This window comes from Pseudomyrmex gracilis, unplaced genomic scaffold, assembly GCF_002006095.1.
Source record: "Pseudomyrmex gracilis isolate BER0280 unplaced genomic scaffold, ASM200609v1 scaffold_48, whole genome shotgun sequence".
NCBI classification, from domain to species: domain Eukaryota; kingdom Metazoa; phylum Arthropoda; class Insecta; order Hymenoptera; family Formicidae; genus Pseudomyrmex; species Pseudomyrmex gracilis.
In genome coordinates, this window is record NW_018020632.1 from 896,858 (window position 1) to 915,123 (window position 18,266).

General features: G+C 37.3%; 3 protein-coding genes across 7 annotated transcripts in view; 1 reads left to right on the forward strand and 2 right to left on the reverse strand.

Annotated features, from left to right (window-relative positions):
• The window catches only part of LOC109853481 (trichohyalin-like), a 22,809-nt gene extending 11,725 nt beyond the window's left edge, over positions 1–11,084 (forward strand). For 2 of the 4 annotated variants that reach the window (XM_020425644.1, XM_020425646.1), the window contains 10 exons: positions 950–1,108; positions 3,071–3,244; positions 3,798–4,114; positions 4,222–4,450; positions 4,570–4,691; positions 4,783–5,024; positions 5,134–5,257; positions 5,395–5,753; positions 9,667–9,926; positions 10,151–11,084. In XM_020425644.1, the coding sequence (XP_020281233.1) occupies positions 950–1,108; positions 3,071–3,244; positions 3,798–4,114; positions 4,222–4,450; positions 4,570–4,691; positions 4,783–5,024; positions 5,134–5,257; positions 5,395–5,753; positions 9,667–9,926; positions 10,151–10,164 (2,000 nt within the window). In that variant the 3' untranslated portion in view covers positions 10,165–11,084. Of the gene's footprint in view, positions 1–949; positions 1,109–3,070; positions 3,245–3,797; positions 4,115–4,221; positions 4,451–4,569; positions 4,692–4,782; positions 5,025–5,133; positions 5,258–5,394; positions 5,754–6,315; positions 6,464–9,666; positions 9,927–10,150 lie in introns of those variants that run through there. The other 2 variants (XM_020425645.1, XM_020425647.1) reach the window with 2 other exon arrangements.
• Positions 11,085–12,696: 1,612 nt separating this feature from the next.
• LOC109853427 (Bardet-Biedl syndrome 5 protein homolog) lies at positions 12,697–15,710 on the reverse strand. Of its 2 annotated transcripts, XM_020425561.1 has the most exons (8): positions 15,631–15,695; positions 14,852–15,000; positions 14,680–14,729; positions 14,467–14,594; positions 14,155–14,290; positions 13,974–14,075; positions 13,524–13,715; positions 12,697–13,256 (listed from the first exon to the last, which is right to left on the reverse strand). In XM_020425561.1, the coding sequence occupies exons 1-8, from the start codon at positions 15,669–15,671 to the stop codon at positions 13,041–13,043; spliced, it is 1,014 nt and encodes a 337-aa protein (XP_020281150.1). In that variant the 5' UTR covers positions 15,672–15,695; the 3' UTR covers positions 12,697–13,040. The 2 variants fall into 2 exon arrangements, with proteins under 2 accessions (XP_020281150.1, XP_020281152.1); XM_020425563.1 differs by lacking the exon at positions 14,852–15,000 and having other exon boundaries at positions 15,631–15,710.
• Positions 15,711–16,013: 303 nt separating this feature from the next.
• LOC109853426 (pre-mRNA-splicing factor RBM22) lies at positions 16,014–17,566 on the reverse strand. Its single transcript, XM_020425560.1, has 3 exons — positions 17,432–17,566; positions 17,276–17,329; positions 16,014–17,192 (listed from the first exon to the last, which is right to left on the reverse strand). The coding sequence occupies exons 1-3, from the start codon at positions 17,483–17,485 to the stop codon at positions 16,071–16,073; spliced, it is 1,230 nt and encodes a 409-aa protein (XP_020281149.1). The 5' UTR covers positions 17,486–17,566; the 3' UTR covers positions 16,014–16,070.
• Positions 17,567–18,266: the final 700 nt, after the last annotated feature.

Genomic DNA, 18,266 nt, shown 5'->3' on the forward strand with positions numbered 1-18,266 from the left:
TACTAAGTAGTTCCAGCGTTGACCGCTCGATAGCGCCGCTTACCCGCGCTAGAAAAAATCAGTCCGGGAACTTTCCGGACAAACTGTGTACATGTATATTATATAAAGTTACGTAAAGTTATGGGCTTCGCGCATGAAACAAGCTCGTCCGCTAGTCTCCGGCGCACAATTTGAAGTTCTTGGAATCAGAATTTTCTGTTTAACCAGATGTTATTGTAGTTTTTCGAGAATAATGGTAGTTTGATTTCGCTTGCACGAATGGATTTTTTGTCGCAGGTTTAGAGATGGTTCACGCTTTTCCTTATATGCTTGTGTGCTATATATATATATATATATATATTTAAACCTCGTGATATATATCTTCCAGAGTGTAAAATGTTTAACGTCACTAGCTCGTTATCTCGAGATAATCACACACGCACCATAATCTCAGAGAGAGACACATCACGTACATTGAGAGACGAATAATCTCTTCTTACAACAAATAAATCTCAAAGAGACAATTTTGTACGTTCATCTATTATAATTATGTACACAACTTATTAACTTGATAATTAATTAATTAACGAGACTTTTTAACTTATTAATTTTTATTAAACGAAACACACTAACTTTACGATACAGTGCAATTGCTCAATTAAAGTTTCGAAAAAGATAAAAAAAACAAAAAAAAAAAAAAAAACGAGTACGTCTCACGTCTGTGCAACGTTTTTCAAAATTGTGAAATTTCTCTCAGTGTATCTTCGCGTCATTTCCACAGCATGAAAAGCAAGGCTACACGTGAAGCGTGAAAAATTAACAAAGGAACAAGAAAGAATTATCTGTCAAGAGTCGTTGCGTGTTTTATGTATATTCTCGAGTGTGTCTTTCATAAAGAATGAAAAAAACGCGCGGATTAAAAACGTCGCTCTAACTCGCGCGGACAACTCTAAGGCGAGAATGTTTGCAGGTGAAGAGAGCGACAGCGGCACACCCGGCACCCCGAGCTCGGTTTATCTGCGCGTCAACAGAAGACGCACCGACCTGATGCCGACGATACCGTCCCCGCGCGACGGCCCGCCGTCGTCGGCGCGCAGCTCTAGCTCCAAGGCCTTCACACGCTCGCCAGGTAGGACTTACTCCATGTCCAGGCTGGACCAGCTGGCGCAGCCTAGGAAACGCGCGACCGAGCAGCTCGGCACGCTGGCGGAGCAGCGGCAGCAGAACCAGCCGCCGCTGCAGAGCGCTTCTAGCATGAGCCGCAGCATGTCGCACTTGGCCGGAGGGTCCAAGACCCTCAAACGTTCCGATAACTCGCGTAGCATGGGCACGCTACCGGGCGCGGCGCCTATGCCCAGACCCACCCGCGCCGAGCGACTGCGCCGCAAGGCCCGCGAACAGGCCCTACAGCAAGGTAAGTGCGTCATGACAGTGCACTCAACTCGACGAATCTGTCACCGAAAACGAAAGCTTTTGTACATAGCGAGTGTATATCTCGATCATTTTTATCATCTCTACATTGTTATCTTCAATAACCAGTTTCATTTTCACACCAAAACAATAGATACATCTTTTTTTATTTCGTATTTTTTGAGTTTTTTTTTTTTTTTTTCATCGCAAGTACATACAGTCAATTAAAATGATACAGTCATACATTACTGCGAATCGCGCGTTTCTCCTTGTAACGTAATCTCGAAAGAATATATATTCTTTTTCCGCAGTACATATGGAAACTTTTCAATCAATATCGCACTCGTTTCGCTTTGTACTAATTTTCTCTTCTCGCTGTACAGTCTATACGTAATCAGACTCGTCTCGCTTATAATGATAAGTTAGATCGTAAGCTATATATTAGTACACGTTCCCGGAACGAGAGGAACGATCTCTATATAAATAATAAACTTGTTGAATGAAAAAGAACGTATTTGTGTTCTGAAACGAAAAAGAGAACTGACGATCTGAGTTGGGTGCACACATGAACGAGTGTGAAAAGGAGTCTTGGTGAATCAATTAGGACAAAAAGCAAAACTTTGACGACGGTTGAAGGTCGTAAGAAACACATCAGTTATTCTACACTAATATATCTCGATGTAATTGTTTTACATCATCACTTTTCTATGGTGACTAACATCTCATCCGAAAGATTTCTATATTTATACTTTTGAGAGAGATAAACGTTTTAATATTTAACGTTGAGAGAGCCAGTTGCTGTAAAACAGTGCAACGCGTTTGATTAAAGGGAACGGGTTATAAATCTGTAATCCCTCTTCCGCAAATAGATCTGACAATGCGAGAAGCGAGAGCGATTGAGCATTGTCAGATTACCGATGTAACTGGCTCTTTGAGATCTCCGAATTGATTAACAAGATACTCCTAATATAAGGAAGACGGTTCTCAGAGCGGCTTTTCGATACCAGGGGGTAAAGGTATGAGCTCTAACAATTTGGTAAGCTGCACGTTTTTCTTTACACCTTATTTATTTATATTTACAATTAGAGCGCCAATTTTGCAACTTGATATTCTCGCAAAATCACATCTTGAAATGTTATTCATATATATGTATTACATATGTATATTGAGTGTGTGCAATTTTTTCTAGCTACTTTCAGCAAGCCTGTGTTCTTATTATTATATCTCTCACTCTCTCTTTTTTGCGCAGTCGAAGTCTGATTTCTCTTATTCTTATTTTGGCTTACATCTTTCATTTTTCGTTTTTTTTCTTTTGAATTATATTACATATAGTTTGTTTTTTTGAATTATTTGTTCTTTTTACTCTCACAGCGCACTTTTTAACAGCGGTGGCGGTTGTGCTTTGTGTTACGATTTCTTGCGACACTTCGTCTGCTGCACAAAACTTTGCGTTTCCGAACCTTTTTGAACGATCCAAACGCGACGACACGCGCGATCCCAACAATAATGCGCATAGGAAACGCGATAAACGAGAACATTTATTCCCCGAGAAAATACGGGAATTTATATTAATTAATCCGCGCGTTTTTGTTTTCCGCGATCTGCGGAGAGATCCGTTTCGAAGTTCAGCGTTTCCCTTAGATAAAGAAATATGTAACTTACCTTGGGTGGGTGCGCGTAGGTATCCGCAGCGGCGAAGTGACACCCAACAGCCCGTCCCGACCGCACAGCTCCATGAGCCAGCAGAGCGCCAGCAGCGTGGCCAGCAGTAACGTCAATCTGCGTAACCGCACGACGCGCCGACCGCGGCCTGCTTCTATTGCCGGTACCGGTGTCTCTATCACAGAGAAACACAGTGAGCATTCTCTTCTTCTTCTCTTTACACCGACCCATTACCACAATCTTCTCAGCGAGAATCGAGATCGATAATCTGAAGGAAAAAAAGATTACTGATCCGCATAAATGTTTCATTTCACCAAAAAGTTGTCGAAGGTATTAGAACACTCGAGAAGGATTAAATGATGATGATGAGATTCATGTGATCACATATCTTGAAAGGGTTCGAAATACACTTGTTATACATGTGAGAAGACAAAAGTCAAAAAAGACTCTGTGAAGACGTTTCGATTTTATTTATTTATTTTTTTTTTCTCTCCACAGGTATCCTCTTTTGTTCGGATATAATTTGTATGAATTTATATTTTATTTTTTTTTTTATTTTTTTGAATGAATTTCTTTTCTTTTTTTTGTTTCTGATACAGGTACTCTTCCTCTTTTTCTTGGGTGTAATTTTTATGACGACTATTAAAATTGCACACGTAAATATTGTACACACGCAATCGAAGAGACTGCATAAAAATAATTAATATATCCGAACGTTTTTTTTTTTTTTTTTGTTGTTGTCGCAGATCTGGTAGGTGATGTGAAATTAACGAAGGATTCAAAACCACCACTGCCAAAGGTCCATAGCACTCCAAAGAAACCTTCTACACCCAAAGCTACGGAGGTGAGGAAGCCAACGGAGAAGTTAATCAAGAACGCCAAGTCGTCACCGCGAATAACCCCGAAGGCGACACCCTTACAGAGTCCCGGAGCTGAGCACGCACCTCTCATCCGTGAGACAAACGCGGAAATAATAAAACAGAACGAGGGTAAGGACGCGCAGGATGTGAAATCGGAGGACAAGAACGAGGAGAAGAAGGACCAGGGCAGCGAGAAGACGCAGGTAAAATTTTCACTCGCGTTTTCTCTCGGACACAAATTTCTCTTTTGCGCGCAATAGAGTGTACAATAAATTGTAAATCCGACCTCTCTTTCATTTCAAAACTACAGCAGCAGGAAACGAATATTACTGAATCCATAACCAACGACACGAAGGTAGCGACAGAGTCTGTGTCTGCAAGCAAACAAATCAAGGACGAGACTAATTTAATGCAGGAAACCTTGTCAACGGAGGAACCGCCGAAAGTCAAAAAGGAAGAGAACAAGCAGGAAAAGAAACCGACGGAAACGACTGAAGCTAAATCCGAAAGCGAAACGGACGAGCAAGTCGACATGTCAGGTATGATTAATCGAGACTTCATCGCGAACGGATCGCGATGGTTTTTTTGTCACCAGACGTTTGTGTGTGCGTGTGTGTGTATAATATATTCAACATATCTTATTCGTGTGAATTTTTAGCTTCGATGATCGCGAAAATTAGGATCACCACTGAAGAGGAAGCAAAAGCTGCTTTGGCTGAGCGTAGAAGATTAGCTCGAGAACAAGCGGAACGAGAGGCAGAATTGGAACGTTTGAGACAGGTACACAATCTCACAAACTGATCGAATCAATCAATGGATCGATTTAACTTTTTAACAGAGATTTTATGAGCTGACGTAATGATTTTAATAGGAAGAAGAAGCTCGGTTAGAAGCTGAAAGATTGCGCGCAGAAGAGGAAGAGCAGCGTCGTCTGGAAGAGGAAACCATACGCTTAGCGAATGAAGCTCGGGAGGCGGAGGAGCAACGATTGCGACTGGCGATCGAGGAAACTAAACGTCGCGAGGAAGAGGACAGAAGAAAAAGAGAAGAGGAAACTCGTCAGAAACAAGAGAAGGAGGAAGCAGAACGGAAAGCTAGAGAAGAAGCGGAAAGGTCGGTCTAAAATATCTTCCTCTCACTTATATATTCTGTTGGAAATGTGTATCAGACGTTCAAAAAAAAAAAAAACATTGTGCGATTCACATATTTGTTTCAATTACAGACAACGAATCGAAATGGCCGAAAGGCTTAAGAAAGAGGAGGAAGAACGCAACGCTAGGCGCAAACGAGTGGAGGCGATTATGCTTAGAACAAGAGGAAAAAATCAAAGTAACGCGCCTGCCAAGGTAATATATCGCAATATATACGTGTCAAGCACATGTTTATTTTGATTGTTCTTTTATGTAAATCGCTTCAATTGTTCAGCAATTTGTTTTAAATTCTAAATGAAGGAATTAATTTGATACGTTATAAATGTGCACAGGGAGAAGCTGGTGACGGCGACAAGCTGAAGGAGGACAGTCCCAGCGATGAGAATAAACCAGTGCCGGACGGAAAAGGCGACGATGTCATGACAGCCAGTTTAATTTCCGAGGCGACTCAGCAGTTCATCAGCAGCGAGCAACGGGCTCATCACACGGAAAACAGCGTGCTCGCGCCGGATATAGTGCACAATGGCACAACAACAACAACGACAACAACACATAGAAATGGGATTAACGAAAGCAAAAACAACGTAATGGATAATAATCAGGGTAACGGTGAAGGGGAATTGAACGGTCATCATACGAATCACGGGAACGGTATCAACAATCAATCGATTACGCTGGACAATGCCACTGTGTAAGTATACCAATTCTAAATAAAAAAAAAAAAAAAAAAACGAATTTGTAAGCAAGTTACGTCGTCGGTCGTCGAGAATCGCGCCGATAACGTGTCTTCTCGCTAGTTCGACATAGAGTATCTAGTATATTCGCGCAACGTATAATTTTTTTTTTTTTTTTTAGTAATTGCGCGTCATTGAGACAATTGTAATTTCCGATAACGTATATATATTTAGAGAGAAGCGCGTCCAAAATAGCAAATTTCTAATTCAAATGCGACATATGGCTGCTAGAAGTCCGATTATTATTATCTGAGACATGTGTTTTACTTAATTGTCTCTATAAGAAAAAAAAATCTACATCTATATAGTCAAATCTGTCAGAAGAAACAAATATTATATCGGTAAAGTTAATCTTTTATAACTGCGAAAGTATCTTATAAGCACGATACGAGAAGATAAATAATACTCGCGCAATACAACTTACGTTTAATTTTACATTTAAACGGGGGTTTTAATCGCGAGACAGGTACACGAAATAACATATAACACCGATTACATGCTGTTATTACATTTTTACAGGGCATAAGTAATTGCACAATACTAGCCAATATACTATTCGTCTAAACTGGACTGATTAATAGTATATAATTGACACATGGCGTCGGTTTCATAGCTAGTCGATCGCAGAAAAATAAAAACAAAAAAAAACCAAAAAAAAAAAAAACAAAAAAAAACAAAAGACAAAAGCGCGTAAATGCACGCTACACGTGTAAGAGACAAACCTAATAAGAAAATCAACATTTTAAATATTGCATGTAAAGTATTATATATATATATATATATATATATACGTATATATACAACATAATTGCAGGAAAAAAAAATTGTTGCGCGTTACATGAAAAAAAAATCGAGAAATCAAATGTTACTCTCTCTTCTCTTTTTTGAGAATAGATCTATATATATATATGAGCAATTCTTCTTAGATAATCTGTTATATAAGTTAGCTCCGCCACGAATGCGCCACACGGTAAACGGAATAAAAAATTAAGCGTGTTGTATGATTTTATTTGTAAATAAAAATAAAAATACGAAAGAGTTTTCTCCAAATCGCAACAAACAATCTCATCGCACTCCCGAACACAAAGTTGATCAATAGCTCTCAATAATAGAGCTTGAATTTTTATTAGATTTGTAATCACGTAAAAAAAGCAAACTCTACAATTTCGAAACGTAATTTGTTTGAATTGTTTGTAGTTAAAATTTGAAATATATATCACACATGTATTCCAAAGGCCTTATATATAGTGTCGAAGGCTTCTGTACATATATAATAATGAATTATGTTACTCGAAATGTGTCTTATATATATATATAAAAGATGAATCAGTTACAATTATTAAATTAATTAAATTTTACAGTATATATAAATATAGATACATACATGTGTACACACATTATTATACACACACACACACACAATTAGACATTTAAAACAATAAAAAGTGTACTTTCTCTCTCTCTGCGCTTATATACTTGACAACTCTCTTGAGAAGGATCTGTTCGATATTCATTTTAGCGAATGATTATCGATGAGTGCAAATATTACACACAAAACATATATATATATATATACACACACACACACACACATACACATGTACATTGTACATTGCAAAAGTAGTCAGAGCAACCATTGACAAAACGTAATAATTATTGCATTTCACCGTTGAAGCGTAATAACCATTGCGTTTGCAATACTGGTGGGGGTGCACCCGTATTACATATAATAACCAACAATATAATTTCAAAACGCGTTGCTATCGCAGTAATAACGGAATTTCAGGTGTGCGAGGAATGTATATTATTGTGTATTACTATATAATATAATTACAAATATTTTATAATGGACATTTAACTATATATATATATATACTAATAAGAAATATATTGTATTATTTATTTTTAGCTAGGATTGTAAAAAAAAAAAACAAAAAAACAAAAACCAAAAAACGAAAAAAAAAAACAAAAAGTAACAAAGATTATAAACGCGTACGTATATATACATATTTCGATCTTCTTTAAACATTATATTAATACGTTTAAAGAACATCATGTACTGCCGTACATGAAGCATGAAGTCGTTTAAGGAACTAACAAGAACCACACGTTTAGCGTTAAATCACACGACAAATAAAAAAAACCTCAATGTACATAATGTAAAGAGAGACAAGCAGCATAAAAATCTAATGACTCATCAAAAACGATTTGTTTTATGATTTCACACACACTTGCCATCTCAGCAACGATGTGTAGGTTCGATTTTTAATAAAAAAAACGCGCGATATCTAAAAACACACGTATTATAATTGAGCAAAAACCAACCCGTTTTCGTAATATTTCTTAACATTATGTATATGTACACGTCATCATCTTTGCTGAGCGTTTTCTTTGATCTTTGATCCTCCAAGTAGGTGTTAAAAAGAACAAACAAAAAAAAACAAAAAAAAAAACAAAAAAAGTGTTCTTCTATTTACTGACCGGACGTGTGTGTATGACCGTAAGTGCGATTTCGAAATTAAAACTCTCTACCAAATCCACCAAAATGCATGTTGTCGATTAACGTTGATATGATGTGGCTTGTTCCTTTTCCTTGCACAACACGATTATCTGCGTAAGTACTTACCATGCTTGTATATTGTATATTATTCGAGCGATACGTGTCAACTTGCTGTCTACTTTTGCTATGTACCATTTATCTCTACATGTTTCCCAAATATAATTTTTCTTGTGAACTAATATCTCTCTTTACACCCGTACAGAGACAAACACACACGCGCACACACACACAAACACACGTTATATCCACAAAATCCACACACACAAAAATATCCGTATTGGAAGTAGGGAGAAAAAATTGATAACAGACGTGGCATGAACTTTTTTCTCTTACCTTTACTTAGTATCAGAGCAAATAAATGGAACTTATAACATTATATTTAATATTGTATAATTAACACTCTTACATTACAAGTATTTGTATTATTGGTGGTTTGCTGTAATATGTTATTATAGCGAGTTATATATTATATTATTACATTGTTGACAGTATACATATATACATCGAATTGAACCGAATTGTTCTCGTAGTACTTCTTTTGAACAAAAATACTACTGTTGTGAGACATCCATTGTGCACTTTAGTTACGTATGTTTTTTTTTTAAATAATTTTCTCGACCAAACACACACAGACAAGAGTTCATATTGCTAAACTACCGCAAAGGACCGCAAAAAAAAAAAAAAAAAAAGGTTGTGGACTATCTCGGTTAGTACTGCTACGCATAAAGATAATTTTTGTCAGACTTGATTGCTTATGATAGTTGTTTCAATAGTTTTTACATCAGAAGGATAGTTGCTTCTCTTTTTCTCTCTTTCTTTTTCTCTCTCTCTCTCTCTTTCTCGAGGCATTTACAGTCCGCAATTTGAAAAGCAGTCATATGGTAGATTATGCAAAACAAAGTCAAGTGACGCATAACGAGCGCTTTATATATATATATATATATTTACTTATACGTTATTTATTTATCTTTACCTAGCTTTATATCGTTCAGTTAACGATGTTTGCGTATGCGTGTGTGTGTGTGTGCGTGTGTGTGCGCGTGCGTGTGTATATGTGTATGTATGCATACATATCTATATATCTAGAGAGAATCGCGACTATATATATTCTACCAAGAAAGTCGAATCTCCGTTTTTGTTTTGTGACTCGATTGTATGTCAATCGGCTTAGCTAACTTAGAGAGACAACGATTCCGTGTTAGTGGTCGTGATCATAGTCGCTTAAGTTCGTAGATTCTATAGTTTGTCTGGCTGTGTTAAACTTAGTGTATACGGTTTTGTTTTTTTTTTTTTTTTGGCTGATTTTGTAGCAAGCAAAACAACGTGACCAACAACCTGTTAGACCTGTCGGACTTCGACACTCTGAGTAATAACAGTAGCGGCTACAGTACCGGACCGATACTCGAACTTACGCCCAATCTGGCGAATGAGGATACCCTCAACTCCAATCTGAATCCGTCGGCGATGCCGTTTACCCCGATGGGCTTTGTACCCGCCCCCGCTAACGCCAATGTCAATCCGTTCCAGGACAATTTCATCAACAAGCCGCAGGATAACAATCAAGTACCAGGTAATAAATATATAGGTATAAATCACGTTTCGATTGAATGATATACAGAATATATATCTCAGACTTACTGAAGAACGTATATTATTTGCACACGTGTCTTCAGGAAAAAAACACTTGGTCACAGATATTAATGAGTTATATCTTCTCTGTATAATTTTGTGTACGTACGGTTGTAACCGAGTTGATGTATCAATTCGTAAATCTGTTTCTCTTTCTGTCTACAGATCTTTTGTCATAAAGAGAAAGTCTCTTACACAGTCCCGGACAAACGGAGAGAAGTTGGGTAATTGATGAACACATGAGAGATCGTGACAAGCGATATTCAGAAAAAAAAAACAAACAAACAAACGAGACGTCGTTTATGATCATGTAAATAATCGCGGTCGCGCGATTTATCACATATAGAGGAAATTTCGTCTGGACGGAAAGGGCGGCGCGCAACGCAGGACATTACATACCACATCCCTGTATTCCACATTTCGTGCAGATACTATGGGCATCGTAGGCGGATTAAAAGAAAATGTAAAATAATATATAAATGTTAATTAACTAATTATATACAGCAAGTGTGTGGACACTCAGTCTGTGAATGTCGTAGCGTACGCTATTAGATGAATACAACTTTTTAAAGGACCTCCGAAAGGAAGGGGTTGATAGGCCTGTTTGTAACACAATTTTCAGATATATACACAAACATATTTTCTGATAATAAAATGTAACATTGATTTCTCTCTCGCATACACACATTACATACACGTATACACACACAATCACACACGCACACGCACACGTATATAGATTACGAGTAAAATTTTGAGGCATTAAAATCGGTAGAGATGGGGGTAATGGAAAATCGCGCGGAACGGAATGTGCACGCTGAATAAACAATAATAGCACAAGATGAGTAAAAGAAGGAAACAAGAGCGAAAGGAATGTTTTAGATCAACTATTGAGAAAACGTATCTGCCGAAGCAAACGGATTAGAGAAAATGTCCCAATTTTAAGAGATAGCTTAGCGAAGTTCTATATTTCAGCAACTTCAGAATAGCGAATGTGGAAGTGCGAACGATCGCGTCCGAGAGATATTTTACGGACGGGGAGGGAGCGGGAGAGAGAGAGAGAGAGAGAGAGAGAGAGAGAGAAAGAGCATTAGACAGACAAGGAGAAAATTTTTCTTCCATACCGGATTTTCGGGGCGTGCGCTCACTAGTCAAGCAATCTTACTGTTTTTTTTTCTTAATCATATTTCTTTTAGAGAATCTACTTAACATTGGTATATACTCTAGGTATCCGCTAGATTTGACGTATTGTTACGTTTCTTCGTGAATCGAGCATAAATTCTCGAGCTGTGATGGTGGTGACGATTATAATGACAATTACGATAAAGATGACGATTATAATGATGATGATGATGATGATGATGATGATGATAATGATGATGATGATTGATGATGATTATAATGATGATGATGATGATGATGAGGAGGAGGATGAGAATGAGGATGATGCTGATTGCTTTGTGAGATAGCCGCTGTTTAAGTTAACGGAATGACGATCTAGTAATGTTAATTGTAGCAAGCATCGTTATGTGAAAGATATTACGAATAATCGCATGATGAGATAAATTAAAAGTTCAACAAACGAGAAACACGTCCCGCAGTTTGTGGGACGTAGCGCGAATATCGAATGTCGCTGCAACATTCGAACAACATCGATGAGACACGAGTCAATCGTCATTATTTGCAAAGACAAGTTATAGGAGATTTATATTTCACGCTTTGTCCTATCGAAATTCGCGCGATATCACATAGAGTTTTTTGGCGAGGGATGATTTATTACGAGAATAGTGTTTCTCTCTTATTTTCGTTATAAATTATACATTTTTGTCATCTAGGTTTTATTTAGAAAAGTACGATTGAGAGTGAAAGAGAGAGAGAGAGAGGACTAGAAGAGTGATAGGATTTAGTGTACAGACTTTACGTGCTGTTTGTTATTCTCGTACGAGGATTTCCCTTCTTCTCTCCTCTTTTCCTTCCGCTCTTTATTTTATTCGCATTTTATCGTAACCAGCGTTAAAAAAAAAAAAAACTTCATCAAGCTGCATGTGGTGCAAGTTGAGCATTTCTTTTAATCAACAAGTTTTTAGAAATTCAAAATTTTTCTCTTGATCGTATTTTCGTAGCGTTGTGCCTCGTTTTTTTCGGGCAATTTTAGAGAGTAAATTCAATTCAATTTTTTCATGATGATGATAATTATTATTATTATTTTTTTTATCGAGCGTTGTTGAATGAAGAGCGCACGAAATTGTACAGATATACATGTCGCATTGCAAAGTCACCGTTGGCACCGCTGTGTGTGTCCCGATCGTCAAGAAAACTGCGTTACGCAGTAAACCATGCAGTGACAGATTTATTAAATGTTTTTATCGTTCGTTTTTTCTCAGACGAGAAGCAATCTCTTCTCTGATCGCTTGTCTTGTAAAAAAAAATTTTTTCAACGCTGTAACAAACCGCAGTCGCTTCTCATTCGTTTTACAATTTTTATTGTAACAAACTTATTTATATTAGTTTTATTCCTTTTTTTTTTTTTTTTCGACAGAATATATATTTATTAACCGTCTGAACACCACATATATATGTTATCACTGCGTCACATGTACACTTATACTATTTTTATTAGATTTGGTTTTGAGACTATATAAATATATATATAAATATATATATATATATATATATATACATAAAAGTTATTCTATATATACGAATACATAATAATAATGATAATAATTAAATAGAATACGAGAGAATATTTCTAAATATTACAATAACAAAAAGAACGCTAAATATCACAGTCATGTCTAAAACAAAAACAAACAAACAAACAAATACTTGATATTGTAAAAAAAAAAAAATGCTTGTATGTATAATAAACACTTAATACTGAAAAATCTCCGAAACGTGATGTGTTTGTTGATTTTAAGTACGTCATCACCCTTATCCTCGTTACGCTTCCCGCGATGACGCGCGAACATCTCGAGCACGAGAAGGCAATCAATTGAGACAATTGATTTGATTTGTTAGGCGCATTGTGAACGTATTGTTGAAAGAGAGACAATTAATTAACATTCGACGGCACTAGTTCCCATAAACTTTGCAACGTACTGCCTTCTCTCGGCTCTTCCGCCGCGAGTCCCAAGTGAATCGAAAAACTCGGTTTTCTCTGACACGTCTCTCCCTCCGAAAAATAATATCCGAAAACGTTCGATATCTCAGCTTGATTCTCTTGTATCTCGGTGAAATGTTCCACGTTAATTTCTTTTTGCGACGGTGCCTGTAACAGTGTAAATTGGTATCTAAAAAAATTGTGTATATATTAGCGAAACACATTTGTGTAATTTTGAAGAAAAAAACAATTTCTTTTCTCAACACACGGCAACGTATCGTTGACAATTTGGTTGTCACGATCATAGTGTTTGATTTTTGAATGACGAAATAAACAAAAAATGATATTTATTTTCAATTAACGTACCCTTGTACCTCGATATAACTTGTTACAAATGCAATAAAGTGTACATCGACAAATGGATATATCAAATACCTCATGCTCGAATGTGTATTCGACGCCGAAACTGGGAAATTTTTCAAATTCTGAACGAAGAATCGAGATCTCTTTGTGAGTAACGTGAAGCTGCTGTAAAGGATTTACACGAAAACCCAAGACGTATCCTCCGCTGGTCTCTTTGCTTACAACTACTAAAGTTGGTCCAAATTTCGACGTTCTAATGGTAATCTGCAAACAATTTTTTTGCGCAAAACATAAATTCTGTTAAATTATCATATTTGTAAATTATCATATTTGTAACATATCTGTTACATATATCTAATTTTACTTGTCTTGAAAAACAATTGAATTTTTATATATCGCGCGTTCTTTTCTCTCTAAACAAATAAATAACAAAATACATCGTTACGAGAAAAGAATTGTAACGATAAAGAAAATAACAAATTCACAGAAATAAAATAAAAGGTGACAAAATAGATAACTTACATTTTCAATTGTAAGATAAGGTATTGACACGTTAAACTGATGATTCATGTCCGCGTACCATACCAAACGTATATTTGTTATAACAAAAGTTCCGATATTTCCCTAAAACAATACTAATTTATTTATTGACGATCTTACACGAGATATTGAAATTCAAATAGAACTTTGCTAAGACAAAAACCTGTTCAACAGACAAATTCCAAACATCTTGTACGGAGGAATGGACTTTTTCTTGGGGCAGTAAGATCAGTCGATTCTCGCGTATGATTCCGCTTCGCAGTTTGATCTCTCTGTAGCTCCTCGACGAAACGTAAGCCCTGCAACCAGTACGCGCTTTTTGTAAAAAGTAAGTAATTAGAAGAAGTGAGAGAGATGTAAAAAATTGTATTCAATATTATTATATTTAATAAAGACTATTGTTCATACACGACCAACTTGTATTAACTCCTCGCATTGGTCTTCTAACTCTATTTGTAAAATTGTATGTCGTCACCTGTAAACGCCTATAACCGAAGTGTACTGTCTTGTACTTTTAGCGTCGTGATTAGTAAATACAAACTCATAACGACTGTTTCGAAACGAAGTCAGTATGTGAAGAGCTTGCACATGTCCACCTTGAATCTGCAAAAATCTAAGTTGGGTAAACAAATAGATGATTGCTTCAGCGCGCTGTATATACAGAGACGTACTGGAACGAACTTCTTACCGTGTGAAGCATTTTCGAGTTTGCTGTAATAAACGTATTGTAGCCTATACCTGTAAAATCACACATACAACTTAATTTTTTTTTTTTATTTGAAAGAAACGTTAAATAATTATATAAAACGCGCGAACACATAGTAGTACACATATATACAAACGTTTTATAAATGTCGTACTTAAGTTAATTCGCGGCAAAGCTAAGGAATGCCATATAATTCTCAAATTTGTGACAATCAATCTTCCCAGATCACCGGAATTGCCTTTCGTATCTTCGATCATATCGAGTTTATCGATAGTAAGCTCACCGAGTCGCAGCTGCATGTTACTGCGTGTAAAAAAAAAGACTAAACATTGTTTTATCTTTCAAATCCCGGGAAGAAATGGATTAGATCTGATTTAAATCTAACGAGATAAAAAAAAAATGGAAAAATAGATCTTAATTAGATCCAAATCAAATCTAAATAAATATAAGGTAGATAAATATAAGTAGATGTAAATTTACACTTTTATTTATTATTAGATCTATACTTTAGATTTATTCAGATCTACTACATTAGATCCAATTAGATCTAACCAGATCTAAGCAAATCTGAACAGATCTGAGGTGATCTAATATAATAGATCTGAGCAGATCTAATAATAAATAAAAGTGTAAAGTTTATATATATATATACATAATCTACTTATATTCTATTTAGATTTAATTTGAATCTAATTAGATCTATTTTTCCATTTTTTTTATCTCGTTAGATTTTAGGTCTAATCCATTTTTTCCCGGGTATATTATACGTTAATTGTTTTACTCTATTTGTGCATTTGGTATTGAATACAGTTACACATGTTTCACTGATCTAGTACACAAAAAGTATGGATTTAAGTAAGAAAAGTAGTTATTGATACGAGAAGAAATTAATTATAGAGATAAGTATGAGTATAATAAAGATGTTATAATTACGAGTGAGAAACATCAAATCTGACTTCGTTGTCCTGCCACATTTTGAATGTGAGAGGGAAACTAAAAAAGCTCACAAGCACGTACCGACGAGCTTACATCGCGCGAATCGATACCGTTGTCATACCTACAAATGCACAACAAAGAGCCATAAGGAAGAACGTAAGGAGAGACAAAGGTGTTGTTACGTCATATTTATAAAATACACCACATATGCTGAGACCAGAGACGAAATATTAACGAGACGTAGATTGTAGAAAATAAAAGTCGAAGGAAAAATACGAAACGTATTCGTCTTTATTGCAATTACAAAGATTACATATATCTTTTGTCTGAAATCTTACAATTAAATAAAAACTCATTATATACATGTTATATACATACATGTATATATAATATGTATATATATATATATATATATATAAATACTTTTTGTTTTACATCTATTCCTCTGGCCAAGGCTTGCCGATACCTTGCGACGCGCCCATTCTAGATGGATCTTGGCTCGGATAATGTATAGGTGTTGTTCCGGGAGGGAAAATCGGTGCAGCTGCAGCGGTCATTTGCGGGAACATAAATTGAGGCGTGACCGGCGGTGGTGGAATCATCATCGGTGGCATCATGCCGGAAGTGGTTTGCAGATTGAAGAAATTGTTTCCCATGCTCTCCGGTGGCGGTGGTAATGCTCCGGGTAATCCTGGAACAGGTTCGAGTATCTCCCTCGTAGCTTCTAACGCGGACACGGTTTGTCTTCCCTGAGAGCGACCCCATTTTATGGTGAGTCGTCTACCTCCCAATATCAATTTATTAAATGTTCTTTCCGCCGCTGCCTCGGCGGCGCTTCTCTGAGTATATTGGATAAAGGCACATTGCTGACGTGGAACCATCGTTACCGAACGAATCTCGCCGTACTGATAAAAGTGATCGCGCAATTGTTTCTCCGTTAGTACATCTCCCAAATTGCCAACGTACAAAGTTGTGATCGACTTGTCCTCAGGTGGATCAAGTTTTGGCATGGCTGCCGCTCTTCGCATCAGCTTATCCGCTACCGGGTCATTCACGCCGTAGTAACGATCCTTTATGTTCTGATCAGCCAGTGGATCGTCTGGATCCGTTGGTTTTTCGTGACGATATGGACATTCCTCTCCTCTCTTGCACTCGCCCTTTACCCAAAACGAACAAATATGAGGTCTGTTCCTCTTATAATAAGGACTTGTTCTTGCAAGCTTCATCAGTAGATCGCTAGCTGCGGCGGATTTGCCAACGGCGCCTGCTGGTGTTGTCGGATCCATTTTTCCAATTTCGTTATCTATATTTTGTACATAATACTCCTTGTTCACGTCGGAGCGTGGTAGATCATCCTTGATCTTCAAGGCGGCGTCTCGAACTTGAATGGGCAAGCCGTATTCCAAGTCGAGCAAACAGGTTTGACAGACATTTTTCAATCGACTGCATGTCTGACACACCTCAGTCTTCTTAAACCTCATTCTCGCTCCTGGACACCATCTGAATACCGTGAATGGCCGCATGCATATCTTACATTCTTTCCCGTATCTCTCTTTTGTCTGCAAACGAAACAGAATACACGTCTCCATGTGTGAAAAAACTCGTGAAAATTATTTGTAGAAGAAAATTCTAAATTACTTACCATACGAATATATGGATTGTCTCCTAAACACGTTTGGCATAATATCGGGAACTCCTAGAATGGGAAAAACGCAGAACCACGTCAGTACGAATGCGCACAAAGGTTATCTCGCTCGTATGAATAAAACTTACGTTTGGAAAATTTTATTTTACTTACCGCATCCTCCCAATTTTGTCTGTTGTATGTGTTCGTGGTTTTTGATGTAGCCATTGCGTTTCAGATTCAATCAGACTCAATCAAATGACAAACTGACTCTCATCTCTTACTGTAGCTATATACATGTAAAAGTAAAGAAAGCGGTCACATGTGAGAGCGTGTTTCTAGACGTTTCTCAAGATTCCGCTTGGCGCTGGCATCGTAAGCTGTGCGCACAATTCTCTCCAATCGCATTTGGTTAATTTGACAAATTGATCAACGCGATTGGAAATTGTGGATCCGGCTTAGGGTTGCTTTATAATTGTCCTAACCGCTAACTTAAGTCACTGCCGTAAAAGTTGGAAGATAGGAAATACATAAACGGTAGTATGTATTTTCTACCTTCAACTTTTACGGCAGCCTAGGTAGGACCAGAGAGAAGCCTGAGAGCGGCCAGGCCCATAAGAGTTTTTGGGTACCATTATTCCGGCCCGTAAGCTAGCGCATGTCCATGGGTGGTGCACATTGGCAACTACGTAGCGATGTCCACGAGCGACTTGTCGATACGTATGGCTATGTCCACGCGTGGACATGGTTTTATTCCGTGCTATGTGCTGTGGACATGGTTCTATTCCGTGCTATGTGCACGATTCCAAGCGTCGAGAAAGATCAAGCAGCCGGCCAGCACCGAAATGGTAGGGGAACGCACACAAGCGAAACCGCCGTCGTCCGTGTGCGCTCGTGAAAGAGTGCAGACATATTATGTTCCGTCTCCCTTTCACCAAGCCGAGTATAAGGCGAGACACAAAGCATGTTTACGTTGCGCGCTTGTTGCGTATGACAACGTGAAATGCTT

Coding starts and splice junctions, on each gene's coding strand:
- LOC109853427 (XM_020425561.1), bottom strand. CDS start 15,671: ATGTGGCAGGACAACGAAGTCAGATTTGATGTTTCTCACTC. Junction 14,730..14,851: donor TTTGCCGCGAATTAACTTAA/GTACGACATTTA, acceptor GTGATTTTACAG/GTATAGGCTACAATACGTTT. Junction 13,257..13,523: donor AATACACATTCGAGCATGAG/GTATTTGATATA, acceptor ACACTGTTACAG/GCACCGTCGCAAAAAGAAAT.
- LOC109853426 (XM_020425560.1), bottom strand. CDS start 17,485: ATGGCTACATCAAAAACCACGAACACATACAACAGACAAAATTGGGAG. Junction 17,330..17,431: donor GACAAAATTGGGAGGATGCG/GTAAGTAAAATA, acceptor TTCCCATTCTAG/GAGTTCCCGATATTATGCCA. Junction 17,193..17,275: donor ACAATCCATATATTCGTATG/GTAAGTAATTTA, acceptor TTTCGTTTGCAG/ACAAAAGAGAGATACGGGAA.